Raw genomic sequence first — 27,134 nt, forward strand, 5'->3', positions numbered from 1 at the left:
ATAATTATATAAAAGCAAGTTTAAAGACAGGTTTCCCGAGGGACTGATGAATTTCGGTTTAGTAAATCCTAAATACACGAATTTAATCCTTGAGATTTGATTTAGGATTAGGGATTCAGTATTATGCAGAACTGCATCCAATTGTGAACAATGGAGGTTTTTATAGACCTTTTCGGTATTTACGTCACAACATTGTCGTTTTCAATGAGATGGATTTCAAGTTTTACTCTCACAAGCTATGAGCAAAGATGCAAAACATCCTTCTTCAACACATGCATGAAAAATAATGTTTAATTTTGACAAATAAGTATAGAAACCTTATTCTTGGCCCCTGAGCCTCGTTCTCGCGTTATGGCTTATTTCCACAGTTATTGGTCGAAATAAAAAATATTTCTCATGCATGTGTTGAAGTAGGATGTTTTCCAGCTTTGCACGTGGCTCATGGGGGCAAAACTTGAAATCTATTTCATTTAAGGTGGTTCTAAAAGGACTATTTCACATGACCTTTTTTTAAACAAATTGCAAATACAGAAACATGCTAGGGATGTCAGTGAGTGAATTAATCACAGATATTTTTATCGCCGGGCTAAAAGAGCCGATGCGATCATGAACCAGCCATCTGGTTTCATAAAAGATGCATGCAAGTATGTGTCTATGTGACGCATGCAGTATTGAAGTATGTCCACACAAAATTTTCCGATTCTTTCGATTAGAAATATGATTTAACGACTGCACTCACTTTGGCAAAATATACTTCTAAAGGTTATCATTTTAAAGCCATTAGAATCGCTCATTTTTGTGAAATTATAATAATTTTCTCGCCCACACAAGAAATTAATCGTATTTGCAAACAATTGAATATGCATATACATACAACTTTCATCCAAATTACAACCCGTGGTTCAAATGATCGATGACGTACCTCGTTCCATACTGGATTTAATTCGTCGTGAATCACTTCAGTTTTTTTCGTTATTCCTTAAACGTAAACAAGAACGGTCGTCTATTATTTACGAGGTTTTTACAATTAAAATTCGATCTGTTAAAGTCGTTCAAAGTTAAAACTAATGCGTTAAGCGGTTCGACATCAACACACAAACAACATTTATTACGACAGCTGCATCGAATTGCGATGAATATAGAACATTGCATATAGACATAGAAGACAGCTCCGTTTGAATGGCTTCCTCTATGTAGCCTAAGAAAGGCTCAACTGTTCATCCCTAAACTTCCTTGCCTTTTCCTTCCATGCAGGCTCTTTCTAAAGTCGTGCGTATTAAATTAAAAAACAAAAGGAGCACACTTGAGCAGTTGAGATGACTCGTTGTAACTATTGTTGTCGTCCAAAACAAGAGGGCGCAACGTTTGAAGCATGCTATAAGTCAAAGTTGAGGCTGATAAACCCTGTTTTTCCAATCTGACTCAGAATTAGTATACTTGGAACAAATTAGCTTAAATTATGAACGATTTAAACTCGCACATTATAATTTCAATACAGCGGTAACTATAAAAGAACGTCAACATGTCCAACATATAGTCAAAATATCAATCAAAAGATATATACGTTTGATATTTGACCAGTTAACGTTCCGACCTCTTCAATAGGAAAATTAACTTTCAATTGCAAAAACTAGGGAATGCCAATTTATATATGAGCCTGTCGATTTGCCTCTTTCGCTATTACACTATGGCTTCTAGATTCACAGGAGATATAGGAATAGACCGTTTTCTTTAATTGAATATATTCTAATGTCTTCTAAGAAAGCTTTTTTGGACCTACACAGACCTAGAGCCTCGCTCATGCAAGCAAATTGAAGACAGGCAAATTTAAGACCGCTCAAAATCGTGTAGCTGATGCATGTGAACACACGCGTAGAACCGGGTCAAACTTTATCCAATTTTACCGCCGGTATAATCAACTCAAACTGGCCGTCCGAACTCAAGAAAGGTCTCGAATTCGACCGGCCCCATGTGAATATAGCCTCAAAACTAATCCAAGATTTTGCCACGCAGATATCCCAGAAAAGGAATTAGAAGGTTTGATAATATTTATGACCTATATATTTGCTATTCGTTTTGAAAAACGTCCAATTCTTTATAGCTCATGCATTCTCTCCTATAATATGCCTTAGCGATATCGCAAAGAAAGTACATTAAGGTCTTCAAAACTACAAACAAAATTGCAGCGTGCGCTATGTTAATATATGACACTATAGTCCATGACTATATACTCTGGTATATATAAGCGCTTTGCTAAACCAAATAGCCTTCGGCATCAACTACAATGTTTTGGTAAATAAAAACTTTTTAGGCAAATAAAATCATCCGACATGCAAGAAAATTTCAAAATACAGACAAAACAAACAATTTTTAAAGATCCTCCATCATATATTACGAAAACGTAAAGCCAAACAAAGTTTTCAAATTTAGTTTGTAGGAACATCACGTCTTTCCCTAGGACGAAGATCTCTTTTCGCTATAATCTGGGCCTTCGCCAGCGCAATATAACATTCATTCTTCAATACGAAAGCCCGGGTTTAAGGGCCGAAAGCTTTGAAGTAATAAATACATACCTGGTGTATAACTACAAACTAATTAATTATATTGTTGTTCGTCTTGCAAAATTACAAAAATATTGTTGTATAAAATATACCGAGACGCCTAAATATATAGTTTTTCCCAGGATAGATGAAAGCAATTAAACTAGAACTATGAAATACTAAAACCCCTCTGTGTTGCCTATCATATCGCCTCTGGCTTTTGATATAGAAAGAAATTTCTATGACTATGGCCTTGCATATACGATCGTTATCACTTTATACTTCGTCGGTATTATAACCGAAGTATTAATATAATCCGTGACAATTTTTGAATCGCATAAACTAGTCTAATTTTCCTGGTTCTTAGTGCATGTAGAGGCAAAATTATTACGCGTATGAACAGAACACTGCTGCATGGCCGTGCAAAAAATATAGTTTACCCAGTCACGCGAAGCATTGCCCAAAGCTACAGAACTGCCGTTATGCGAAGGTTATAAGAACTATTGAAATAGAAAGATAAAGCAATTGGGTACATTACCAAGGAAAGATAAGATGCAATACGGGTCACTTTTGCTAATTTTATCGACGTTCGGTAGGTTACTCGCACAAGCAGTCACAATTCGCAACGCCATCTTTAATTGTGCTTTCCCTCTACGCTGTCCACAGCTGGCGAGAGTATTTGTACAGTAATATAAACGAAATTTGTAAGCCTCCCACCGTGGGGGCTGTCAGACACTTGAAATGAACAGCAACAAAACCACTAAATCTGACATATTTTTCAACTTCGGGGAAACTTAAACGCCAGCTCTGATAGCGGGGCGTTTAATTCCATTCTAAATATAAATTAATGTTTATCTTATGCCATTTGAGTGACGGTCTTGAGAACACCGTTTAAATCATCTTTATAATTTATGTAAATTGTATTTTCTTTTGCAAGCAGGGAAGAAAACAAATAAAATTCATAACTGCCCCAAGGTGAAATAAGTTGTGAATTATGATTTGTAAAGGCCGTTGTCATGGTCACGTAATGCTGACGTTGATCGTGCATGTAAAATGTAAATGTACAATGTATATATATTTCACCTTCTAATCTACATTCTAAACCCTCATAAATTCAAAACTGAAGCTGCAGGTGGCAAAACTTTAATTCGGCGACATAAATATGTTCCTCACTGATCTGAATGGAAGTGACTGGATGAAATTTTGACGAGCAGCTCCTGTTTAAAGCAAAGTTTTATCAATGCGGGAAAATTTATCGATCGCCTAAATTGTTGACTAGTATATAGCCTCATTCCAGGCCGAAGAGCAGAATATTGAATTAATTCCTCCGATTTTGTTGCAAAATACTTTTTACAAGCCGAAATTTAGAAATCTTTTAAATTCTTAGCTAGTCCATCCTCGTGCTGTTCAAGTAGCTTTTTTGTGAAAATTGTGAATTATAGCATGCATAGCATATTTGTCAGTCCTATGATACGTTTTCCAATGGAGAAAGGCATTTCATGAAAATTTGCAGCTAATCTGCTGGCCAGTAACCATAGAAACACGTAGAAGATCCAAAGAAGGTCAGAAGATCAAATTGGATTTGGGAAGAGCTAACAAGTATGCCGATATTGGATTAATTCAATGTGACTGGCGTCTTTGGACTGTCTACATGGAGCGAGTTATCTCAGCTAGGTGAGGTAAAAAGCGCGTCACATCAAAGACTTAACCTGATTAGTCTTTCATTATATACAGTTTTCACATCGCCTAGCCGGGACAACTCGCTCCATGTAAACAGGTCCTTTTATGGCTCTCAAGAGATGATCACATGAATGATTGGTATTATGTTAATCTTAGTCACATGTTCTAAACTGGATAATATTATTGGCTGTAGACATGATCCTGAATACCCCAGATTAAACTAAGCCTCGAATGATTTTTTCAGGTATTAAATTGAGTTTTTAAGGGCCTGTTTGCATGGAGCGGGGTATCCCGGGGTAGGCGAGATGAAAAGCGCATCACATCAAAGGCTTAACCTGATTTGTCTTTCATTATATACGGTTTTCATCTCGCCTAGCCGGGATAACTCGCTCCATGAAAACAGGCCTTAGAAACCAAACGAAGACACGCTTAGTCGGGACGACGAATACCTCTGTCATACATTACGCTTATTTAATTCTCAGCTAAGAAGGACATGCAACTCCTGGCGTATGTGGTTTAGCACAATGCAAGAAATAAATCAGTCTTGGATTTCATACAAGTCGTATTAGCAGTCAAAAGATTCTTTGCTGTAGATTAGTAAGAGGTAGATAACTGCGTTATTACTGAATAATTTTTGTTTTGCATAAGAAGGAAGGCCCATCGGAACGAAATTGAGATTGGGAAGTTGCAATCTGGGACCATGCCCATTTGAAGGAAAGGGCGTGGTCACAGCTTGCATATAATATCATCTTTTACCCGGCCAACTGAATAGACCTTTTTCATAATGACGTCAAACGCGGAAAGTCTGATGTTACACGAAGTTTGATTAGCTCGATAGTTTTGTGGACCCAATCAAATTTCGTGTAACAGCAGACTTTCCGCGTGTTGTCATAAAAGCAAGTTCTATTTAGCTTGACCCTTATGCCAAACTATCCAAAATATAACCCCTTGTTGCACAAGTAAAAGGTTTTCTATGGAAATTGGATTCAGCACCATATACTTAACTTTCACACACAACTAGCATGGGGATGATAGGCAAGTGGAAAATATCAGGAGGGCATTTTGATGTCCTATCTTTGACGGATGCAAACGAGTGAATAGAATATTTATAAATTCTCTGCGTACAGATGCCTTTATTTGCACATCCATAACTTCTCCACTCGATCAAATCTACCAAAATAAGTCCCACTAAAAATTACAGTAGAAATCGGCCGGGTGTTCTGACCTTGCGCCAGGCGGGTTCGACGTTTATACAGGGTGTATAAAAAAACACGCAACCACTTAATATTCATGAATATCCTCTTTGTTCTACAACACAAAAGACTTTTGGCCCCTGGAATGCGAGAAAGCTTGTAATCATATTCTAGCGGCACAATCGTCGGTAAACAAAGTCGGGTGCGTAAACCAACGAGCTGAATTGAAAGTATTTAACCAGTAAAATTTTATTTACAATTTATTTTACAAGGTCGACAGTTAGCATTCAAGTTATCATGCACGACAATAAAAACTCGTTGTTCGGTTGTTAGCTGCACCATTATTAGGTTAGCTGATTTGACCATTAGCAGTTGAACTGTACGATTAGAAGCCATTTTAAAATCCCAGGGGCATAAAATCTATTGAGCTTATGAACAATATGAATTTTAGAATATTAAGCGGTTGCGTTTTTTTTAGACACCCTGTATAGTAATGGCATATTTTTGACAAATTTCATGTGTGAATGAGAAATAAGAAATTTGTTACGGCAGTTGCACTTTGACAAATGATTCAAATGAATGCTAAGTTCACCAGTGGCGTGGCCGGTCTGGCAATTTAGTCATGCCATGCAAATTTTTTGTTATTATCATCATTATTCATTTCTTTAGAAATTCATTGTCTTAACACTCAATGAACACCAAAATATTAGCATAGCAAGACTAAATTGTCGGGCTGGTTACGCCACTGCTGTTCACATCAACCTGGTCACCGAGATTTAACGAAGTGTAAAATGGACTTTGAGGTATTGAAAAGTCTTTTTGAAACATAACAATCACATGCTATTGTTAGGATGATTTCACGACTGCCAGAATCGTGTTATTTACTCATTTCAATATCTCGTTAAATCTCGGTACCGGGCTTATGTGAATAGCCCTTAAAGCTGAAAATTTGCTAAAGAAAAGTTGCATGTGTGCAAATTAGGGATGCTTTACAATTTTCAGACGTACAGCACATCGCCATATTATCGTCCATAGGCCATACAGTGTCTGCACATGCAAGTCATACATCTTATTTACCAAACCATGTTCCTCAGAGTACCGTATTACGTTTAAACACAGTAATCCATTCCGCATTTCATTATATATTAACCCCGACTTATTTATTCTCTCTGATGTCGAATGAAATAAATCCCTCTATATCATAAACGAATGACATATTCCTCCTTGTCTAAACTATCAACATCCAAATAGCATTCACCATAAACGAGAATTGAAGTATGTCTTACATTTTCATTAGTTGAAATCATGTACCTGGCGCTTGTTGACCACCTGCTTGGAAAAACCGCTCAATAAAGATGAATTATACAAATATAGATTGATTACCTTCGAACTGAAGGGTCGCAAATGGATCTGTACTTGTTCCTTTCTCCTTACGAAAACTTTTAGTCAGATTTGGCAATGCAAACGCACAAAATTTTCTCACTCTAAGCTTCGGCATTGCAGCCGATGGCCCGCTCCCTCGAGGATGATCGAACTGGTCACGAAGACAAAGATACCTCAAGTCTCAAGACTGGTGCTCAACAGTAAACTGATACACACGGGTGAAATTAGCACGCGCGCATGTCACTCGTGACATTTATGACCTGCACATATTCCTAGTCTGATTGGACCAAATTGAGATATTCTGTCATTCTTTTCCTAAGAGCCGATTATTAAACATGATATTTCTATCAAAGATGATATTCTCTATCAAGCGACGTGACTAATGTGCTAAGTGTGCGCTTGACAAATATTTATAAGGCCTGGTGAAAACTTAAACGTTGCATTTTGGTCGCGTCGAATGCCATTAAACAATAGATAATGAGATGATAATGAAGTGTAATGAGGTTTACCATCTCATTTTCTATTGTTTGAATTGCATTCGACGCGACTAAAATGCGACGTCTAACAAAGGCCTAATTAGTTATTCCACTTAGGGCTGTTTACATGAACCCGGTTACCCCAGATTCAACGAAGCGGGAGAGGACTTTGAGGTATTGAAATAAGTCTTTATGACACCAAACAAGCACATGCTATTGTTGTGGTGATTATACGACTGCCAGGATCATGTTATCTGCTCATTTCAATACCTCAAAATCATCTCACGCTTCGCTGAATCTCGGGTAACCGAGCTCATGTAAACAGCCCCTTACAAAAGAAATCCGTAGGGCAGAACTGGATATATGAATCCAATTTGATAATGAGGGCATCTCCAGGGGCCTTCTACACGTTTCTTCGTATGTCACGTTGTCGAATAGTGCATTTCCCCTACCATTTATACTGTCATTACTGTGTGTTAGTAATAACCATTTAAACCATAATTTACATGAGGGTGCTAATGGTGTCGATAAGATTTACAGTCCAGTAAGTTATTAAGCATTTGCATCAATTTCTACCTTTGCTACCCGTTTGCCGTTACCGACCTCAGCTATTCCATTATTATGGACCTATTATGGTCTTTATCAATTATGTTTATGGTGACTTTGCCCATATAAGCTAAAAATAGCATATTTTTAAAACACTCGTCAGTTTTACTTATTTATTACGTTTAAAATTGCCCGAAATAGCATTATTCGTTAGACAGTTAACGCCGTTGGCCCTCTTACATAAGCAGACATTTGCTGTCTAAAATACCGGCTAGAAATTCCTGGTTTAATTTCAACACGCGTTTAATAGACGATGGCTGGTACATATCCTGTGTAAAATACTAAATACTATCACACACTCATGATGTGTGTATATCATATTATGTGCAAAATAAACATCTTTTATATATATACTAATCAAAACGCATTTGCAATGTGCGTGTATATAATATTGTCCCATGGCAATGTATTTAAGGAGCTAAAACCATTTGCATTCGATTCACTGCATGAATGAAACTTGCCTTAGTTTACGAAAACCCTGGCTTGCAATATTTTTTCCCGCATTTGTCTAAGACAACGCTGCAACTAAGAATTAGTCTTTATAACCCCCTGAAATATAAAAATTTGCGTTGACAGCAGTACTAGACGCTTGGCAAAACGTGGATAAGATTAGCGCTATTCCGGCATGCGATCTCCAGACCGCGCTGTTATTAAATGTGCGCAAACATTTTCATTATTATACTAGGATATTTTACATTCATGAGTGGCATAAACCCTCTATTCCTTACGATCGATTTGTACCTCTCAATGTATACAGCCTACAAAATTAGTGAGGACATTTCCCGTGCCTAAACACCATAGGTGCGTCGACTAATGCTTCTAGACAGGATTATACTTTGCGCATAGCAGACAAGGACATGCGGTGTTTCAACCTATGTCTCCCAATACCTCACCTTTAAATTTCATCGAGACATAAGGATCAATGCTACCGCCGAGGCTTTCCCTCCTCTCCTTCTCTTTCTCTTCGCTAGGCTCTCCATCTGTTTTTGCCTCGCTGGTTAACAGGTCTTTGATTGTTATTGCGCTAGCTATAAGCCGCGCCATTATTACAGAGTTGGATGTATTCCTTGCATTAACTGTACATTTCACTCATTAACGCTGCCTAGTGGTGCAATTTGATATTGGTCGTATCATATTTTCCCGTAGATTTAACACTAGGATACCCAAAAGGAAGTAATGCTGCCTTTGACATCAGTGAGAAAGTTGTGTGAACTTTTACGTTGAGTAAATAAGTACTATGTGGGAAAAATATAAAAACAAATGTTTGTCGAATTTTAAGAGAAGTCCTGTGGTAAACTCTTTGGGGTAAATTTAGAAAGAACGTTCTAGCAGACAACTACTGAGGGCAAAAAAAAAACTCAAAAAGTGAAACAGGCAAAACTCAAACGGGAAAAGCTACCTTAAGGTTGGCCTCAGCAACGCTAAATAAACAACTAATCGTGGTCGAAAAACTTGATGGCTAATCGCGTTTATAAGACGCAATTTGTATTATAGCGCGATTATACGTCAAATAAGATCAGTAGCGTAGCCAGCCTGTCGATTTTTCCCGCAATGCTAATATTTTGGTGTTCACTGACTGTGAAAACAATAAATTTCTAAAGGCATGAATAATTATAATAACTCGAAACTTACATAGCGGGACAAAATCGTCAGGCTGGCTACGCCACTGAGTAAGATACAAAGTAAAAGACTGACTATAATTCCCCACTGATAAGACAATGAAATTGATTATGAGGGCCCTAATTATGCGGAAAGACCAAAGTGAATTGTGATAGGAATAAATATGCAATATAATCGCATCGGCATTGAATTCTGGAAGCAAAATTTGGAAACTATGAACACAAAATATTCAGAATATACTATCATTAAGTAATCTATTTTCACAGTAAGGTATAATGTTTCATAGTAAAGTTCGAAATTTTCCTGAACTTCAACTAGCCAGTCAACCAAGATGGCTCTCGTATCGGCATTTATCAGATTTATTTGCTTTTAGAAAGTGGAAAACCTTGAAAAATCGCGCCGCGTTGCTAATCGCGTCCTGTCTGGGCCAGTGTGGATTTCGAACATGGTTCCAAATTAGTCCAGTCCCGTGAGAACGTAAGCTTATATTGCCTGTGCATTACAACTGTCAATAATGCCTTGTTTCCATTTAATCGTAAGTGTCGTGAACATGTCAAGGTGGCTTATGTGATAGAATATTTCTAGTTTGCGTGCAGTCAACAATGACCGATTTAAATATAGAAATGAAGAGAAATATACATCCTGACTATTTCTCATCGGTGAAAATGACTTGTTCACGACATTAAGGGCTAAATGGAAACCGAATAGGCTTTGCCCGAGCTCCGACAGACACAATCCAGTGATATATGAATAATTGAACAATGGACCTTTTCCATAATAGACCAACTTTTGAGTTTGAAGACAAAAAGAGAATTTCCGAAAAGTCCATACAAAAATTAGTAAAATTGCCAAGTTTGGGTGCGAAATATTGTAAGGTGCGGAAAATATAGCCATGCGAATTTGGCAATTTTGTATACTTTTCTATTACAGCCGGACGTGTGTAACTAAATTAGTTACACGCTTCCGGCCGTAGTAGAAAAGTATACAAAATTGCCAAATTCGCATGGCTATATTTTCCGTGCTACTTGACATTTTGAAACCAAACTTGGCAATTATACTAATTTCGGTATGCTCTTTTTAACTGTGGTGATTTATTTCATCCTTGTCACCTGGATAATGAGTTGGTCTATTATGGAAGAGGTCCATTGAGTATCTAAGTACATTAGTGACACGTTTGTCAGCAAAATTACCACTTACAAAAGGAATTACAAGAAACTCACTCTCAGAGAAAGAGTGCAACAAATTACGGTAAACGTGCTAAAGTTAACAATTAAACTCTGTTCATACGATCGGATCCAATTCACTTCTGAATGATGTGTCATTGAATTAAGAGCCTGTATGTCAGCGGTTTTTGCATACTATATGCTGTATACAGTATACATATAATTTGCACATTATAGGCTACGTTGATTTGCCCGCTTGGATTTCACCCATCGAGATATTAACTTCCAAATAAATTCAATTGTATATGAACAAAATATATTGCCTAGTGTTCAGTGTATTCCTAGAGTTTCAACGTGCAGAAGGCGAGTCCACGTATAAGTGTCTATGATTAATGCTCTTTAGCTACGCTTTGGAACTTGAATTTCTTTGAATGGATTAACATAAAGAAGAAATTTCAACAAACTTTGTCATTTTCCGCATATGATACGACATGAGCATTTCCGTGATCGTGACCATTTAATCCATTTTATGCATGAGCTTAAACCCAAAGCCTCATATGCACTAGCTGATATAGCCTGCATGGCAGGCAGTTAGCTGCTGTATAGCCTGCATGGCAGGCGGTTGTCTGATGCACTTTGCAAACATACATGTCACTCTTGATTACTCGTCGTCTCTATATGTGGTCAATGTTTACAAACCCATATATGCATGCCCCATAGAGACGAAAAAGTCCTTGCCAAGTTTTATTTGCTCGTGTGTAGGGGACAAGTTGACAAAATTTCCTTGACCAGGAGCCATGTTCAAAAGCTAGTCATGCCAGCTTTTCAACAAGGAAAAATGCTCGGGCGTGTGTGACGGCCGTCAAGGAAACTTGACAAGGAATTGCGCTGTAGGAAACAGCGCAACAATCTTCGAGCCAATCGAGTTTTATCATTTCTGTTTTTTTGTTGATTTGGTTATATACTCATTGATCATGGCTAAATATACTCATAGTGTGATAAAACTTGTTTTGGTGTTCTTTACAATACAATACAATACAATACAATACAATACAATACAATACAATACAATACAATACAATACAATACAATACAATACAATACAATACAATACAATAAACTTTCCAGCTTTAATCTTAATAAAATCAAAGCTTCCCAGCCTCGAAATGATTGATACATTGCGATGCTATCGCCAACGGCCGGCGCTCTGGTGCCCGTGCAGCATAGAAGCATGATGCATGATGCGCTAGCTTGCAATACCGAACACCACAATTCGACAAATGTTGTCTTCCGTCTGGACACGAATCACTGGTTTAGGCTGGTTTAGCGGAAAGGCGATCGAGTCCAAGTGTCTAACATTCTTTCATTGTTGTCACATATGCCGCGATTTAGAACCCGAATTGGTTTGACTGAAATATTCTCTGATTCGGCAACTTGACTTGAGCTAAATTTTCGTGGTCTAAACGCATTTTCGCGAAATCGTGACTGGAGGTACTCCAAGTCAACAGTTATAATAGGCATGGATTACTGGCTGAAGACTTGCCGAAATCCGTTACAACGCAAAACTCACGGAAGTTCACACGCCTAGTTCAAGCGCCTTATTAGATTCTTATAAAAACACGGCATCAGCTGGTTGAATTTCGAAAGGAAACTTAAGAAATTTTGAAGATGAAACTTTTTGTCTCCTTGACTAATATATAAATTCAAGATTAGTTATTTACTTAAGCAATGGAATTTCCATACCTCTGAAAGCAAGTGAAAGTTTCGGATTTAAGTCGATTTTCTTCTCTTCTGATGGTTCCGCCTCCGCTGTTGTCGCCGGTTTCTCGGTGACATTTTGCAAATCTTTTACAGCGACTTGGGTCGCAATCAGTCGAGACATCTCTACGTCGTAGCTAGCTTCGTTACGGTCCAAATCGCTGTTTACGCATGTATAAGCGAAAACAATGCCAGGCACTGGATCGCACTTATTTTCATTCAAATTACGCACTTATAGCCTGCATTAACATTTCAATGTCTCTGTCAATTACACGCGGTTGAATTGTACATGCCCCTCGATGCTGGCTAATATCACTGGAAAAGCCAGTGAAGCGATACGAAATGGTATTGGATGCAAATTTGGTATGATTTACATGACTCTTAAACTGTATCGAACATAAGCTTGTATTCGTCATTTCGTCGTACTAAACATCAAAATATCATGTCAATTAATGAGCTATGATTAGATTACATTCGTATAAAACAGGGCCGTGGCTAAAAGCGTACGTATAGCTTGCTTGGATGCATGCACATAATCATACATTCGTCCTATGCTCGACTGATTTCTCTTGAAAGCGATAAGGTTTTATAAACAGGTGAACACAAGCTCTTGAACATAAAAGATGTATTTTTAGAGGTTTTAATTTGTTTTGGATGAACTTTCGTTTCGTGGCTGCCGCGGTACTGTAATTTTCTTTTACTCAGACATACATTGCTAAAAGCATCTTTCGTACCACGCAACCAGTGGCGTAACTAGCTAGAGCGATAATTGGGGAGATGAATATCTATCCAGTTCTGCCCTACGGATTTCTTTTGTAAGTGCAGTGCAATAGCTTACAATAAAAAATTCATCGGGCAGAACTGAATATGTGAATATTTATCCCCCCAATCATCGCTCTAGTTACGCCCTGCAGGCGACAAAGGCCGGGCAACACCGAGCGTCGGGTTTTACGATTGTAACATTTTGTGTTTTGTAACAATCGTTGTGACATTTAGATTAGTTTGCTGGCGTCTGTTGGAAAATAATTTTGCTATAGATATTTTGATAAACTTTTAACCTCTAAAATACTCGCTGTTTTATCGAAACGAAGCAGGGTATCACTTGCCGAATTGCTCGGTCGAATGGTTTGGCGTTAATACTTTCGGCATTTAATCCGGATGGTTGCAGCCGAATAATCAGCTGAAACAAAGCTGTAATTGGCTTCATACGGAAAAAACCGACTTAAACCGACTTTAAAGAAACATTATGCGGAGAAATTACTGAAGTAAAGATTGCAAAACATTCTTGCTTCAATCCTAGAAGGACATTTCGATCGAATTTAGTTTCTTTCGGGTAAATTTGTCTGGTTTAAAGCGAAGAAAATGATAACAAAGTCTTTGTTGTGAGTGTAACAACTAACAATTATACCACGAGTTCGGGTGGTATATTATATTGGCTGATAGCCGCCGAGTCGGGTACGTAGCTCAGCCAAAAGCATGCAGCTTTCTTGTTCATGCAAATTGCAAAACGTATATTTAGCAAGAGCTGATTTTTGACAGTTTCAATAACACCAAAATATTTTTGTTATATTTTGTTCATTTCATTTGCTTTGAATCTCTCGACAAAAGTGTTTAAATTTCTTCTTCGTCAACTGAAGTTCGCAAAACTGTCAGCCATTTTGTTTTTGCTACTCACCTTATATGAGCTGCACGTGATGATATACGGTGGATCTCTCGACCAATCAGGTTGCAGAATAGCTTATATAGGCTACAGTGAATAATTATAACACAATATACAGCTCTTAATCAGTACTGTATAATGCATGTATAATGTAATCAAATGATTTTACTTCAGAAATCTTTATTTAACCAAACAAACACATGATATTGTTGTGATGATTACACAACTGCCAGGATCATGTTATATAATCATTTCATTACCTGAAAATCATCACGCGCTTCGTTGAATCTCGGCTAAGTGGGACCATATAAACAGCCCTTATATATTATGCTAAGGGGGCCTGTTCATATGGGCGAAAGTTTCTGACCAACCAAATTGTTTTGTTCGGTTCGGTTCTGACTAGACAGAAAATCACCCCGGCAAAATGGCATGAGGAAAAACGAAACATATTCTCTCGCTTACCGAGATCTCGGTAAGTGGGAAAACTTTTAGCGTCATATATATGAACGGATATGAACGCAAGCAAGTTTTTGGTATTATTTGTTAATAAGCGTCATCTCGCTTGCGAATTTGCCGAAAATTTCGCTCGCTAACTGGGAAAATGTTTGACCACTTGAACAGGCCCGAAGTCTTTACGTGCTTTCCAGGAATTTGCAACGTGACCGTTATAAGGCCACATACTGCCTTGGTAACGTCAAATCGTCAACAGCCACGAGTGACGCCCATATTTTCCTCGCTATTGAGCAAATCACCTTAGGCAACAATGAAAAAAAGAAAACAAATGAATTTTCACAGCATGTTTTATTGGCAGTGGCCACGTTTTTTTCCGCATTACACTTTGTTACAGGCAGCTGAAAATCCTGGTACCCACAATACAATTCTAATCACTACATAGTACGCAATCATATCCACAATTCACCCCACATGTACCCAGTGCATATACGAGGAACCCGGATCTTTGGCAAGGGTGAAACACAACTAAAAGGATCCCACGCGAGACATTTGGTATTGTGGCATGACGTCATCGTTGCTTACGCCAAGTCGTTTTTCACCACTTGTAGTCGCATTTTTCTGGACTAGTCGACAATTTCCTCTGAAGTATTACTGACTTAACTATAATCTATATTACAACTGGACTCGTTGACTATACTTGCCAAAAATTCGGGTTGGCAGTCCAAAGCACGATTAACTCTAAACTTTTTTCTAGTCCTAAAAAAATTGATTTTATCGTTTAAGTATTTCTCATCGGGTGTTCGTTTTAAATTTTAATTTAAAACCTTTATAGATAGTTTTCACATGACCTCAGAGTCATCTCTTCTTAAATTTGCACCGACAAGGCGGATCTTAGACGTAAATGAGAACAATCTATCAGACCAAACCATTAAACATATCTCACATGATTAAAAAGCAATAGGTAAAACACAATCTCCAGATTTGTATTGATAATCCTGAGGTAAGCTAATCGGCTTTGAACCATCAGAACCAGAATATTTAAGAATTCTAGTTTGGTAATACAAGTTGTTATATATAGGTCCGTTGGGGAGACCTCAAGCATAAAAAAAAATCCCACAGTACTGTGTGGAAGTTTTAGATCACAAAAAGTTTTTTATCACGATTTTTTTGGTTTTCATGAAGTTGAAATTATTAAAGGTTCTTCAATAGGACACTTCCACTTAACGAAGGTTATTAGCAGGTGACCAAACACCTCCGCACAGTACTGTTTGAGTAAAATTGAAGACGCCAGACCTTAGAATAGGCAACATACCCCATAAAAATACCCAGGAATTAAAAAATTCCACATGTCGGCCTACAGGTGCCACTCTGTGCATATTCTATTTACAAAACCGTTGACAATTCATTATCATATTGAAACAATACACAAGGACCAATTATTTGAAAGATCTCTTCGGCAGTGCCTAAAGAGTGGGTAACCAGGTTTTCAGCTTGCAGGGGAAGGTTAATGCTTCAGCGCACCACCGTCACCCTCACTGACGAATCTCTTTCTTCCCCTAAATGCAAACGATGGATTTATGAGTTTATACTGACTCCGGGGCAGCTTGTCGATAAAAACTCACTATCCACCGGATAGTGATTTTTTCAACCTCTGAAAAAATGCCGGAAAGCACTAAAACAACAGGGCTAACCAACATTTTGGGCTAACAATGGGCGACTTGCGTTTTAGACTAATTTTTGACCGTAACTAGAAGTAACTAGAAGAAAATAAATCATCACAGCTAGAAAGATCTTACTTAAATTAGTGCAAATGCAAAGTTTGGCTGCGAAATTTTGTAAAATATGGAAAATATAGCCATGCGAAGTTGGCAAATTTTGTATACTTTTGTATGTGTAACTAGATTAAACCGCATTTACACTAGAGGCCTAGACCTGGCCTGGACAAGTCTAGGAAAGTGTGCTACGTTCACACTGTCTTTCTTGTTGATGATAGTCGTTGTCACGACTTTAATTGAGATTGATTTAAAACCTGACGGAAAACTAAAACCCTAAAACTATCAAAATACATAGACACCAGTATAAGAACTGCTAAAATGGTTTAAAAACTAACATTACGTTTTGCCTCCTCACCAAGAGATATTTTAAGAAATTTACACTGGGGGGCCATTAAGCTCAAAAGAGCCCGTCAGGCGTGAGCCATGTGGAAAAATTTTGAAAACTGAAATCTCCGAAATGCTATTTGACGCAATTTAATACAATTCTTGTGATTTTAGCAGTTATCTGATCGCCATAGTTCTTTTGTTCTTGAAACTTACAGTCTTACAAACACCCAGATGAATCCCTAAAAATCTTTGCCACCATTTTCAAAAGTACAACAGCCTGCATAAACCTAGAGACGACCGCACGTCGAGACCAAATGGGTCCAGGAAGTGGCGGGGCCAACAAGAGGGCCTGGGGGCTCCAGTATATAGTTAAAATATGCCATGTCCCTTACCTTGCCGGCATTTTTCTCTTCAATTCTTCAGTGATGACATTCTCCCGAAGACAATCGCTGCAGAAAGACTCCAGAATCTGATACGCGTGAGGTGAGTCCAGACTCAGATCCTCCATCGAACGATAGATTCGTTCAAATCCCTATGCAACAAAAATGAATTAAAACAACCTGCATGCGATACCCACACAATAGGAGGTTCACAACATGCCTCTTAGAGGGAAGAGCGGGGAGAGTTTACCCCAGGCCTAAATGGGCGCAAGGCTTAAATGGGGCAAAAATGAGGATATACTGTAATTGTATGCAATAATAACGAACTGCCCATGGGGGAAAGAGTTCCCTAAATTGACATTTTTCACGGACCAGAAGTTTCCCTGATTGTGGGTTAAATTTGATCCAGGATTACAAAGGAAACTTGTAAAACTAATTTCAACCTACCGAAGTGAATTGATCAGGTGTGACAATATTACTCAAAGTAAACGCTTTGAACAATTTCACCATTTTCTTTCCAACTCTTTGGTCCTCTTTGTCAAGCAAAATGACCATGGCCTAAATGCAAAAATGCAAGCAGCAATTAGATTTGAGCTAAAAGATTGGCTGAGAAATATCATGACGTAGGTATCAAATTATAAAAGAGGGTCTCTTAAAGCCTAGTTTCAATTTTGTCCTTCGTAATTGCTTTAAACAATTTTTCGTACAGGAGGAATATTTCAGTACATAAACCACCTTGACATGCTCACAACTAAATGTGAAATAAGCTAAAATGTTTTAGGAGAGTAAATTTAACAGAACAGGAGCTAACCTCGTAGATAAGTTCATGGTGGAAATGAGGCACCTCCAGTTCCTCCAAACAACGACTGGCCTGCAAGGGTAAATACGCTTCCATAACTTCAAAATACATACAGTGGAAAGGCAGACGTATATACTTGGGGGGGGGGGTGTTAAATTCCTGGTTTATAATTTTGTCTTTACAAATGACTGGGGGTGGAGTACGAAAAGATGAGTGAACTGTTCCTCAAGCAATTCTTACAACCTACATAGGCTAGATAGCCAAACGATGTAGATCATTGATTAACCCTGTGGTTGATCATCTTGCACCCACTGATCTCTATAGAAGCCTGAATGTATAACCTGAATGTTTCTCAAGAAAGAGCATGGTTACCCATGCTGGTTACAAAATTACCTCTTCGATGTCTTCAGAAGAAAGATACTCTTTCAACAACAACACCATTTTCTTAATCAGTTGTTTCACTGGTCGCCGTCCACCTCCAACGCCCCAAACATTGTCGAGTCTCACCATACCATGTTTCATCTTGAGCAACACATCAGCTCGACTCAACGCTTTTCTCTGAAGTGATTCGGCACCAGTGTCCTCGGTGTAGTTCTTCACAAATGCTGGAGGAAGACAATCATCTGCCACAGCTCTTGCTATGAACTTCCCCAACACCTGAATAGAAAAACCCCGTGAGGAATTCTGAAGACCTTTAAACCATCATTTTACATCAAGTGAAGTGTCACAAATCGTAATTGATTTACAATGGGTATAGATTAACAGCGATCAGTATAAAGTTACTATACAATATAACCAGGGAGCAGCGTGGCAGCGTCTTCAAATAACTTAGCATCAAATATGGTAAAACAACTGCCCAAAATAGAAAAAAAAACAACTTTTTGATGTTTCGACCTAAGGGCCTTCGTCTATTAACTTTCCTGACGAAGGCCCTTAGGTCGAAACGTCGAGAAGTGTTTTGTCTATTTTAAGACCCATTTACACTACGCGATTTGTCGTTTATGATTCGTACCCTGGCGTATGTGAACGTATGAACACACGTACAAACGTGACACTTTAAATTCCATTGAACAATATGAATGAAGATTGTGGCATAGGCCCTCTTTTGCATCCGTCAGAAAGTTACTATGGGCTATCATGTACTGCGAATTCCGATTAGCTACGTTAGTAGTACGCTACTAGTAGTGGGCTGCCCAAGTCCGCGCTCGAAATCATCCTTTTGAAGTATGGTTTTTGCAAGAACAACGTTTGGCGCGAAAATGGAGAATTTTGTATTTACTCCGAAATTAAACCAGAGAAAATACTCCAAAACCATTGCATAAAGTATTGTATATGCCGTCCACATTTTAACATTTGAACTGCTTAAGGTTTAAAAATGTTATCGAAAGAGTTTTTCAATTTTTGCACGAATTTCGGTCATACAATAAATGACTAAATGTGTTTTTAACACGGCCGGCGAATGAAGTGTGCAGGTAATGTTGTCGCTAAACTAAAGACGTAAAGTGAAGATTTTATGATAATAATAGTTGTAGGATATTTTAATTTTTTTAAAGCAAGTAATAAGCGAGTAGCTAAAGTAAAGCAGGCGTTAAATTAATTAAAAAAGTGATTTTTCTTACTTCTGGGGCGTCAGGGGTGTCCAGGGTAACATCCTCCAAATCATCCAAAACGTCCATAAACGCTAAAAATAAAAAGTGCTGTGTCTAGCGGCGATAAAAATTAAAGCAACTTATCAACTACAGTAGACTATCATAGCGCAGTCTCATTAACAACAGTAAGACTACCACGTACAGCACAGCCTCCTTAATTAACCACAGACTACCATGTAGCGCAGTCTCAATAACAACTGTAGACTACCATACTGGAGTCACATTAACAACAGTAGACTACCATAGTGTAATCACATTAACAGGTACCATCGACTACAATAGAGCAGTCTTGTAACAAAATCTGACTACCATAGCGCAATCTACTTCATTAACCACAGAAGAGTATCATAGTGCAGTTTAATTAACAACAGTAGACTACCATAGTGCAATCTACATACCTAAATTATTAACCATACTAGTCTACAATAATGCAGCCTCCACCACAGTGGACTAATAAGACCACAATATTCCACTTGCATGCATAATTGCCTAAATGATTCTTTGGTGCAGAGCCAAAAAAGTCTGAGAATGGGCTAGATTCCAGTAAAATTCCAGGAATTTTTGACTATCTGGTACATATGACTTACCTTGGGAGATTTCATCTTCTGTCACGACCTCGCCATAAAGATCAGATATGAGAATGGATGCCATTTCTCTTTGGGCATCCTAAACCACAAATGGTACAGAAATATCAATATAATTACTGAACTGGATAGGTCTATTACAGTATTTTTACATTTTAAGCTCTCAAATTACCAAGTTATAATTTCAAACTTGTAAATATGTTTCTGTTTTACAAGCAGGGGCCGGTTGTATGAAAGCCAGATAGCGCTATCCACCGGATAGTGGTTTCCTCAATCGCTTTAAAATCGCCCGTTGTTTGCTATAACTTTGATTAAATCTTAGTATTACTAAATCGAGTATCCTCTTTAATAATTGTTGGTCCCAAAAATGAAATTTTATCGCTTTTCGAGCATTTTTAGAACGGTTGAAAAATCACTATCCGGTGGATAGCGCTATCCGGCTTTCATACAACCGGCCTCAGGTTTCTACAGTGTTCACTTTTCTTCATAATAAAGTCTTATAGAGTAAACATAAGTATCAAACTGTTGTACAGTACCTTCTTTTCCATTGCAAGGGTCACTGCTAATGCTAGGGTCTAAATAAGAGAAATAAAATATAGATCTTTTTTGTAATTTGATAATAATCAAATTATATCATTTTTGTTCAAAACAAGCATACCTTGTGTTTCATAGATGTGTGGATGTTCAGTTCATTCAAGGATAACTGTTAATATAATGGAAAGGTGAAAAGAAAATTATCAGCTTAGTACCAAAAATGTTAAATATTAATTGCAGATCAAATATAATCTTGGTCTCTATCTCACGCCCTCTTGCAAAGTTATAAGAGCAGGTGAAATATTGTAGGCATTAAAGAGGCTAAAATAATAATTTAAAATCTTCCAAGCTATGTAATAATTAGCATTTGTTACATCAAAGTTAAGACTGATACTCAATTGCAAACAATACTCCATTGTTGTGGAAAGCAAAGCCATTATACAGGGTAATTAAGCATGGTTTAAGTAGGTCCCAAAATATGCAATTTCACTTTCCAAGTAATGGACATCTAACATTGATCAAAAACTTACAATAACTTCTTCTGTGTCACCATGCTCATAATATTCCTAAACCAAGAATAGTTGAAAGAATGAGCAATTATAGCATGAGCATACACAGGTAATAAAAATAATAATCATAATTATAGTTTTATGGATAGCATTAAAAAATTTTTCAAAACGTCTTTAGAAAATTAAATATCAAAATATAACAAAGTTCACTGCATTAAGTAGTCATAATGACTTTGCAGAGTGCATTTGCCTTCCATTCGATGAGACACCAATGAATTTGACCAGAAAACCTATCTATGTTCAACTCTTATGTTGCTGTCTAAAAATTGTAGAACCAAAATTTACGAGTCTCAAAACCATAACAGCAATGCCTTATTTACCTGAATAATAGGCTCTACAAATTTGATAAATTCCTCTTCGGTTAATTCTGGCTTAAGTTCTTCAAGATATGGTTCCTGCAATGAGTAGTAAGCACTTGAATTTTTTTAGGTTATCTCTTAGAAACTACCCTTTTCAAACTCAAACTTCTCATATCATTATTTACAAATACTCAAACAAAAGGGTTAAAGGGAGTGCATTTTGAAACACACATACAATGTAATCATATGTATCTGCATGAAAATCAAATTAATAAACAACAGTAAATTATAGTACCTCGGCTTCCTCGGAGTCATAGTTTGGGTCTTGTTCATCATTTACCATGTCCACATCATCATAAACTTCCCCTGGTTTCCCCCATGTCCCTTTTCCACCTGCACCACCTGAGATAATTCAATTGATAAAATATTACAGTCAAATTGGATGTTTTGAGGCCAAACTTTCACTGAATTATTTTCCCAAAATTTTCACATTTGTTCAATATAAATTGTTAGATGAACATAATTCCTGAATTGGGTTGGTCTCCTGGTCCCCATTATCAGGCTTTACTTAAAAAAGTATACATATAGACTGAAAATTGAAGGTTATTGCTTAAATATGCTTTTAAGTTTGCCAGTTTGTGTCTCCATTTACATATTGCTCAAGAAAGGCTAAATGATGACTAAAATGACTGGAAACTGAAATGATGCACAAGTTTTGGCAATAAAATTGGTTTCTTCCAATAATCCATGGCCTCTGTAAGGATTCACGTATGTAAAAAAACCAGTAGTCATTGGCTTACTCAAGCTGTTACTATATTAATATATTCAATAACAAAATATGAATTAATTGCTATGACAAGCATTTACTGGTATTTTTTCATTTCTGTTAAATTTCTAGTAGTTCAAATATCACTTTTTCAGCAAGAAAAATCTTTGTTTATGAACTTTGATGATCCTATGAAATTTTACCAATATATCGGAATTTCCAAATGTGAGCATAGAAGTTTAGTTATAGTGGTCTATATATTGGGCCTTACAGCATTGGGCCTGAAGTATAGGATTTAAAATCTAAATAAATTCCCACTCACATGCTTTAACTCCCTAGGGGAGAGGAAATGACTGGTGATTAAAGGGATAATGTTTTTAATGTTTTTACAGGAAGACACAGGCTAATAAGATACAAAGAGAAACATTGTTAACGCAAAACTCACCAAGTTCAGTATGAAAAACAAATATCGCTTTTATAATAATTTGAATAAAACAACAATAAATTGGGTGTAACCACCGTACGAAAATCATGTTTCCATGCCACCACATTGTCAATTCAAACATGTAAAGTCATCGCCGCCTGCACAAATGCACGTTTTGCAAGAAAGGATTTTCCTAGGGTGAAATATTCGATTCAACTCTAATAAGATTGAAAATTTCAAATTAAAACATTGAACTGTTGCGATATTATATCAGAATTTTGAATTCCTCAAAGCATTAAAGCTAATTTTAAAGCTGTCTAGTCTAGGACTAAGGGTAATTGATTGATTATGCAAGAGATAACATGTACAGTAGCTCATATTCAAAAGCCATTTATCGCTTATCTTTTCTCAATATAGAAATGGAAAGAAGTCTGGAGAGATGTGCTGTTGACACAGAAAACGACACTCGACACACTAGTGGAAAAAGAACTATCGTTCGTATCCAAACCACAACGAATGACTTGGGTTAGAAAATTTGCATCAAATTAGGCGATTGTTAAACACGCAAATGTAGCCATATCCTCTTTGGGCTCGATGACATTGTCACAAATGGTTGCAAGATTTATTACAAAATATGTCAACATCGAAATATAGTAGCATCTTCGATTAAACCTACCTTTCTTCGGCTCCCCCTTTCGTCCGCTTCGTGATTTCCGATCGTGCTGTTTGTCCTTCGCAGATTTCACGAAAAGCTGGTTATCCGTCGTCGTTTTAATGCCGTTCAACTCTTTGCTGTTATCATGTGAAGTTTTGACTTTCTTCTGCTTCTGCTTATGATTGTCCACATGCCCATCGGTCTGCGATTGTCCATTTTTCTGTGGAGACCTCGGTTGCAGGGTCGTTGCAGTTGGGAAGGTATCAGCCATTTTCCAGCAGTTTCTCTACGTTAACCAACCCGAATTACTTCCAAACTATGACTCCGAGTTCATAAACACCCCCAAATGCAAATACACAAGCCTTTCGCCCCGCTTTTGATGTAAAAACTTTTCGCTTTCTACGAGCAAAACAAACTAAGCACCACGTTTTGTAAATTCGTTCTCCTACTGTTGTTGTTTCTCTCGATCGTCTCACGTGAGCCCGTTCCCAACTCTGATTGGTCAAGTGACCTCAAGCAGGAGGGGTGTGATTCAATATTGCACCTGCCGTTTATTGTGCTGGTCGCACGTTTCTGGTAGCACTTTCACGGCATAAACAGCTGTGATAACATGCATTTATTGCAGAATAAATTTTAGTACAGTACAATGTTTGAAGCCTCATTAAACGCGCTCAAATCTCTTCATAGGGCCATGGATTGTGAAGGGAATTGTTTATTTTGCTATTTTTTACATAGGACACAGCATGATGCAATATCAGCCGTCATATTACGTCATTACAAATCTTTATACGTTTTTAGTGGCTTTTTTTATATGGGCAACCGGAAATCTGTCCCTGACAATAACCACAAGTCGATCATTTATTCTTCGGTTTCATATATATGGAAAACAGCCGGTTTTAGTTCCTGGCCCACTCAAAAGTAGTTTCAAATTTTAATATCATGTAATAAAGGTAATTTACGACGTTAAGCCGGTTTTCCACTAGCGATATTTTTCGCGCGAAACGACATTTTACTTTTGTTGCAGAGCTCTCAACTGCAACCATCTGGAACAAATTGCTCAAATACAAAGAAATAAAGTCGCTTCGCGCGAAAAATATCGCTAGCGGAAAACCGGCTTTAGAAGCGCCCAATTACATATAATAGGAAGTTGAAACTAAGTCACCCCCAGTCTTTACACGCAAAAAGTCAAAAACAAACACGGGCAAAACAAAAGTTTTTTATTTTTATTTCGTATTAAAAATATGATAAAAACAACCAAAAATTTTTATAGGGAGATAAATAACTGATTTTGTTAGTATTTCCTGGCAGGTGAGACATTCTTGATGTTAGTGGAATGCATTTTATGGACCTATTTTTGGAAATGCGGAGTAAGACGTTCTTTGCTAGGAAAATGCGTAGAGCCTCGGGGCAATGATTTGTTTTACTCTATAATTAATACAATTTTTGCCATCTAGTCACTTGGAATTAATTAAACATAAGTATTTTGCGATGAAATTTTAGCTTTAGGATATCCGTTTCGTACAAATATTGTTGTCGAAATTGCACTACTTGAGAATTTGTTTCCAATGCGATCGGCAACTCCATTACCTAAGGTATACTATATACGTGACCCGAGCTAGTGATGTACGTAATTCAGCGCGTGGTCAAAAAATATTTGAGACTGGCAAGAGTGTCTTGTTTCATCAAAAACCTGATTGTTGGGCACTTGGGCTACCTATGTCGTAATTTGTAAAACAGTTCACCTGGTTGAATTTAAGATTAATTCCATTATAATCCCATAAAAAAAAACATTTAAAACCATGAAACGAAAAAAACAAAAGTTCTTTCAAATTCGCTCTGCATCTCCAGTGACACAGCCGATTTGGCCTAAAATATATTTGGCCTAAAAATATACTGCCTTCGTATACAAAAAATGGCCCATGTATACCCTTTTGCCACAAAATGCCATAAAATTTTCACTATTTTCTATATACCTTGATTTCTCAGTTCATAGTTCTAGAAGCCTTCTCTGAATCGCACTCCTCGTAGTTGTATTTCCCGATTTTTGTTGTTTTAATGGGTAATACTACAATTATATTCGATCAAAACGAAGCAATGTCGGATGTACTAATAAAAATTGTTGACAAAACGATGATCAAAAGGCCCTTGTCACCCGCGAATGAAGCAAAAAATTTGCGGGACTTTAGCGACTTTAGTCTTCAGGAAATTTTGGGTTCACGAAAACGATAAGGTAGCGTTCCTGTTATTTATAACAGTTAACCGAGCAAAAAATAGACATTATATACAATGGTAGTATATCATAGTGTCCATTTTTTGCATAATGTCTATTCTGTGCAAATGCCAGTTAAAAAATGGCGCATTCCAGTCTTCCACGTGATCATATTTTGCGTTAGAGGATAATAAAAATGATCAGGAAATCCGCAGCCATTGAATCCGCAGCTGATATTCTTAACCAACACTGGTCTCATAAATAGTCTGGAGTAACGATTGCTGAGCACAATTATTGTTAAATCCTATGAGTACTCTATGACTTTGATTAATAAACGCAAAACAAGGCCGTAAACGTTGATAAAAGAGTCTTGTTCATAGTTTTCTAGTGGAAACTCTTTCGTAGAGCTAAGTTCAATGCAAGAAAACATTTCAAACCAGGAAAACTTATTGTTAAAACCTAACATAAATTTATAAAACACAAAAATACCACCAAACTTTCCACTTGCATGTAAGAACTATTTACATCAAAAAATATTACCTCTCAATAATATGAACATAAACTTATGGACTGCTTTCTTTGGAGACTGGGCTCACTTGAATGAAAGCTTTGACTGCACATACAAGGTTGATTGAAGACTTAGAGATGAAAATAGGAGATAATTTCAACTATGGTCAAAACAGAAAAGTTGTCTTTACGTCTTAAAATTACTTGAAATTTTGCATATGACAAAACACATGCATTGTGTTTCTATATATTGCTAAAAAATTGACAGTCTAATTTAGTCTTTCAATGGTTTGATTGTACTCTTTTCTCTCATATGTGTTTCCTTTTTTTATGTCTTGTTAAATGGCCTGATCGAGTAAATCTCTTCATGCAAACATCACATTCATAAGGTTTCTCTCCAGTATGTGTTCTTTGATGACTAACCAAGTCACTACCATGTGAAAATTTCTTCTTACAAACATCACATTCATAAGGTTTCTCTCCATTGTGTGTTCTTTGATGACTAACCAAATTACTACGACGTGAAAATTTCTTCTTACAAACATCACATTCATAAGGTTTCTCTCCAGTGTGTGTTCTTTGATGACTAACCAAACCATTACTGTTAGAAAATCTCATCTTACAGACATCACATTCATAAGGTTTCTCTCCAGTATGTGTTCTTTGATGTCTAACCAAATTACTTCCACGTGAAAATTTCTTCTCACAAACATCACATTCATAAGGTTTTTCTCCAGTGTGTGTCCTTTGATGACTAACCAAATGACTAACTTGTGAAAATTTCGTCTCACAAACATCACATTCATAAGGTTTTTCTCCAGTGTGTGTTCTTTGATGATTAACCAAACTACTAACCAGTGAAAATCTCTTCTTACAAACAACACATTCATAAGGTTTTTCTCCAGTGTGTGTTCTTTGATGTTTGACCAAACTACTACCCTGTGAAAATCTCATCTTACAAATATCACATTCATAAGGTTTCTCTCCAGTGTGTGTTCTTTGATGTTGAACCAAACTAGTACCATCAGAAAATCTCTTCTTACAAACATCACATTCATAAGGTTTCTCTCCAGTGTGTGTTCTTTGATGACTAACCAAACTACTACCACGTGAAAATCTCTTCTT

At 37.2% G+C, this 27,134-nt stretch overlaps 2 protein-coding genes across 3 annotated transcripts in view; both read right to left on the minus strand.

Annotated features, from left to right (window-relative positions):
* LOC114537219 (myoferlin-like) overlaps nucleotides 1–8,950 on the minus strand; it is a 30,235-nt gene extending 21,285 nt beyond the window's left edge. Inside the window, exons 1-2 of one of the 2 annotated variants that reach the window (XM_028558352.1) lie at nucleotides 8,772–8,950; nucleotides 923–978 (exon numbers count right to left, since the gene is read on the minus strand). In XM_028558352.1, the coding sequence (XP_028414153.1) occupies nucleotides 923–978; nucleotides 8,772–8,922 (207 nt within the window). In that variant the 5' untranslated portion in view covers nucleotides 8,923–8,950. Of the gene's footprint in view, nucleotides 1–922; nucleotides 979–3,078; nucleotides 3,398–8,771 lie in introns of those variants that run through there. The other variant, XM_028558354.1, reaches the window with a different exon arrangement.
* A 5,911-nt stretch (nucleotides 8,951–14,861) lies between these two features.
* On the minus strand, nucleotides 14,862–23,765 carry LOC114537231 (programmed cell death protein 4-like). Its single transcript, XM_028558370.1, has 13 exons — nucleotides 23,315–23,765; nucleotides 21,744–21,850; nucleotides 21,470–21,544; nucleotides 21,111–21,146; nucleotides 20,705–20,749; nucleotides 20,583–20,621; nucleotides 20,050–20,128; nucleotides 19,433–19,494; nucleotides 18,207–18,470; nucleotides 17,826–17,885; nucleotides 17,462–17,572; nucleotides 17,027–17,166; nucleotides 14,862–16,088 (listed from the first exon to the last, which is right to left on the minus strand). Exons 1-13 carry the CDS (start codon nucleotides 23,562–23,564, stop codon nucleotides 16,037–16,039), a joined length of 1,320 nt encoding a protein of 439 aa, XP_028414171.1. The 5' UTR covers nucleotides 23,565–23,765; the 3' UTR covers nucleotides 14,862–16,036.
* Between the last annotated feature and the right edge of the window lie 3,369 nt (nucleotides 23,766–27,134).

This window comes from Dendronephthya gigantea, unplaced genomic scaffold, assembly GCF_004324835.1.
Source record: "Dendronephthya gigantea isolate DGI-Jeju-01 unplaced genomic scaffold, DenGig_1.0 000154F, whole genome shotgun sequence".
NCBI lineage: Eukaryota > Metazoa > Cnidaria > Anthozoa > Malacalcyonacea > Nephtheidae > Dendronephthya > Dendronephthya gigantea.

Excerpts from the sequence above, each read along its gene's own strand:
- LOC114537231 (XM_028558370.1), bottom strand. The coding sequence starts at position 23,564 with ATGGCTGATACCTTCCCAACTGCAACGACCCTGCAACCGAGGTCTCCA. Across the intron at positions 20,622-20,704 it reads ACACATCTATGAAACACAAG|ACCCTAGCATTAGCAGTGAC; the intron begins GTATGCTTGTTT and ends TCTCTTATTTAG. Across the intron at positions 16,089-17,026 it reads AAGAGAAAAATGCCGGCAAG|GGGAAGAAAGAGATTCGTCA; the intron begins GTAAGGGACATG and ends GTTTGCATTTAG.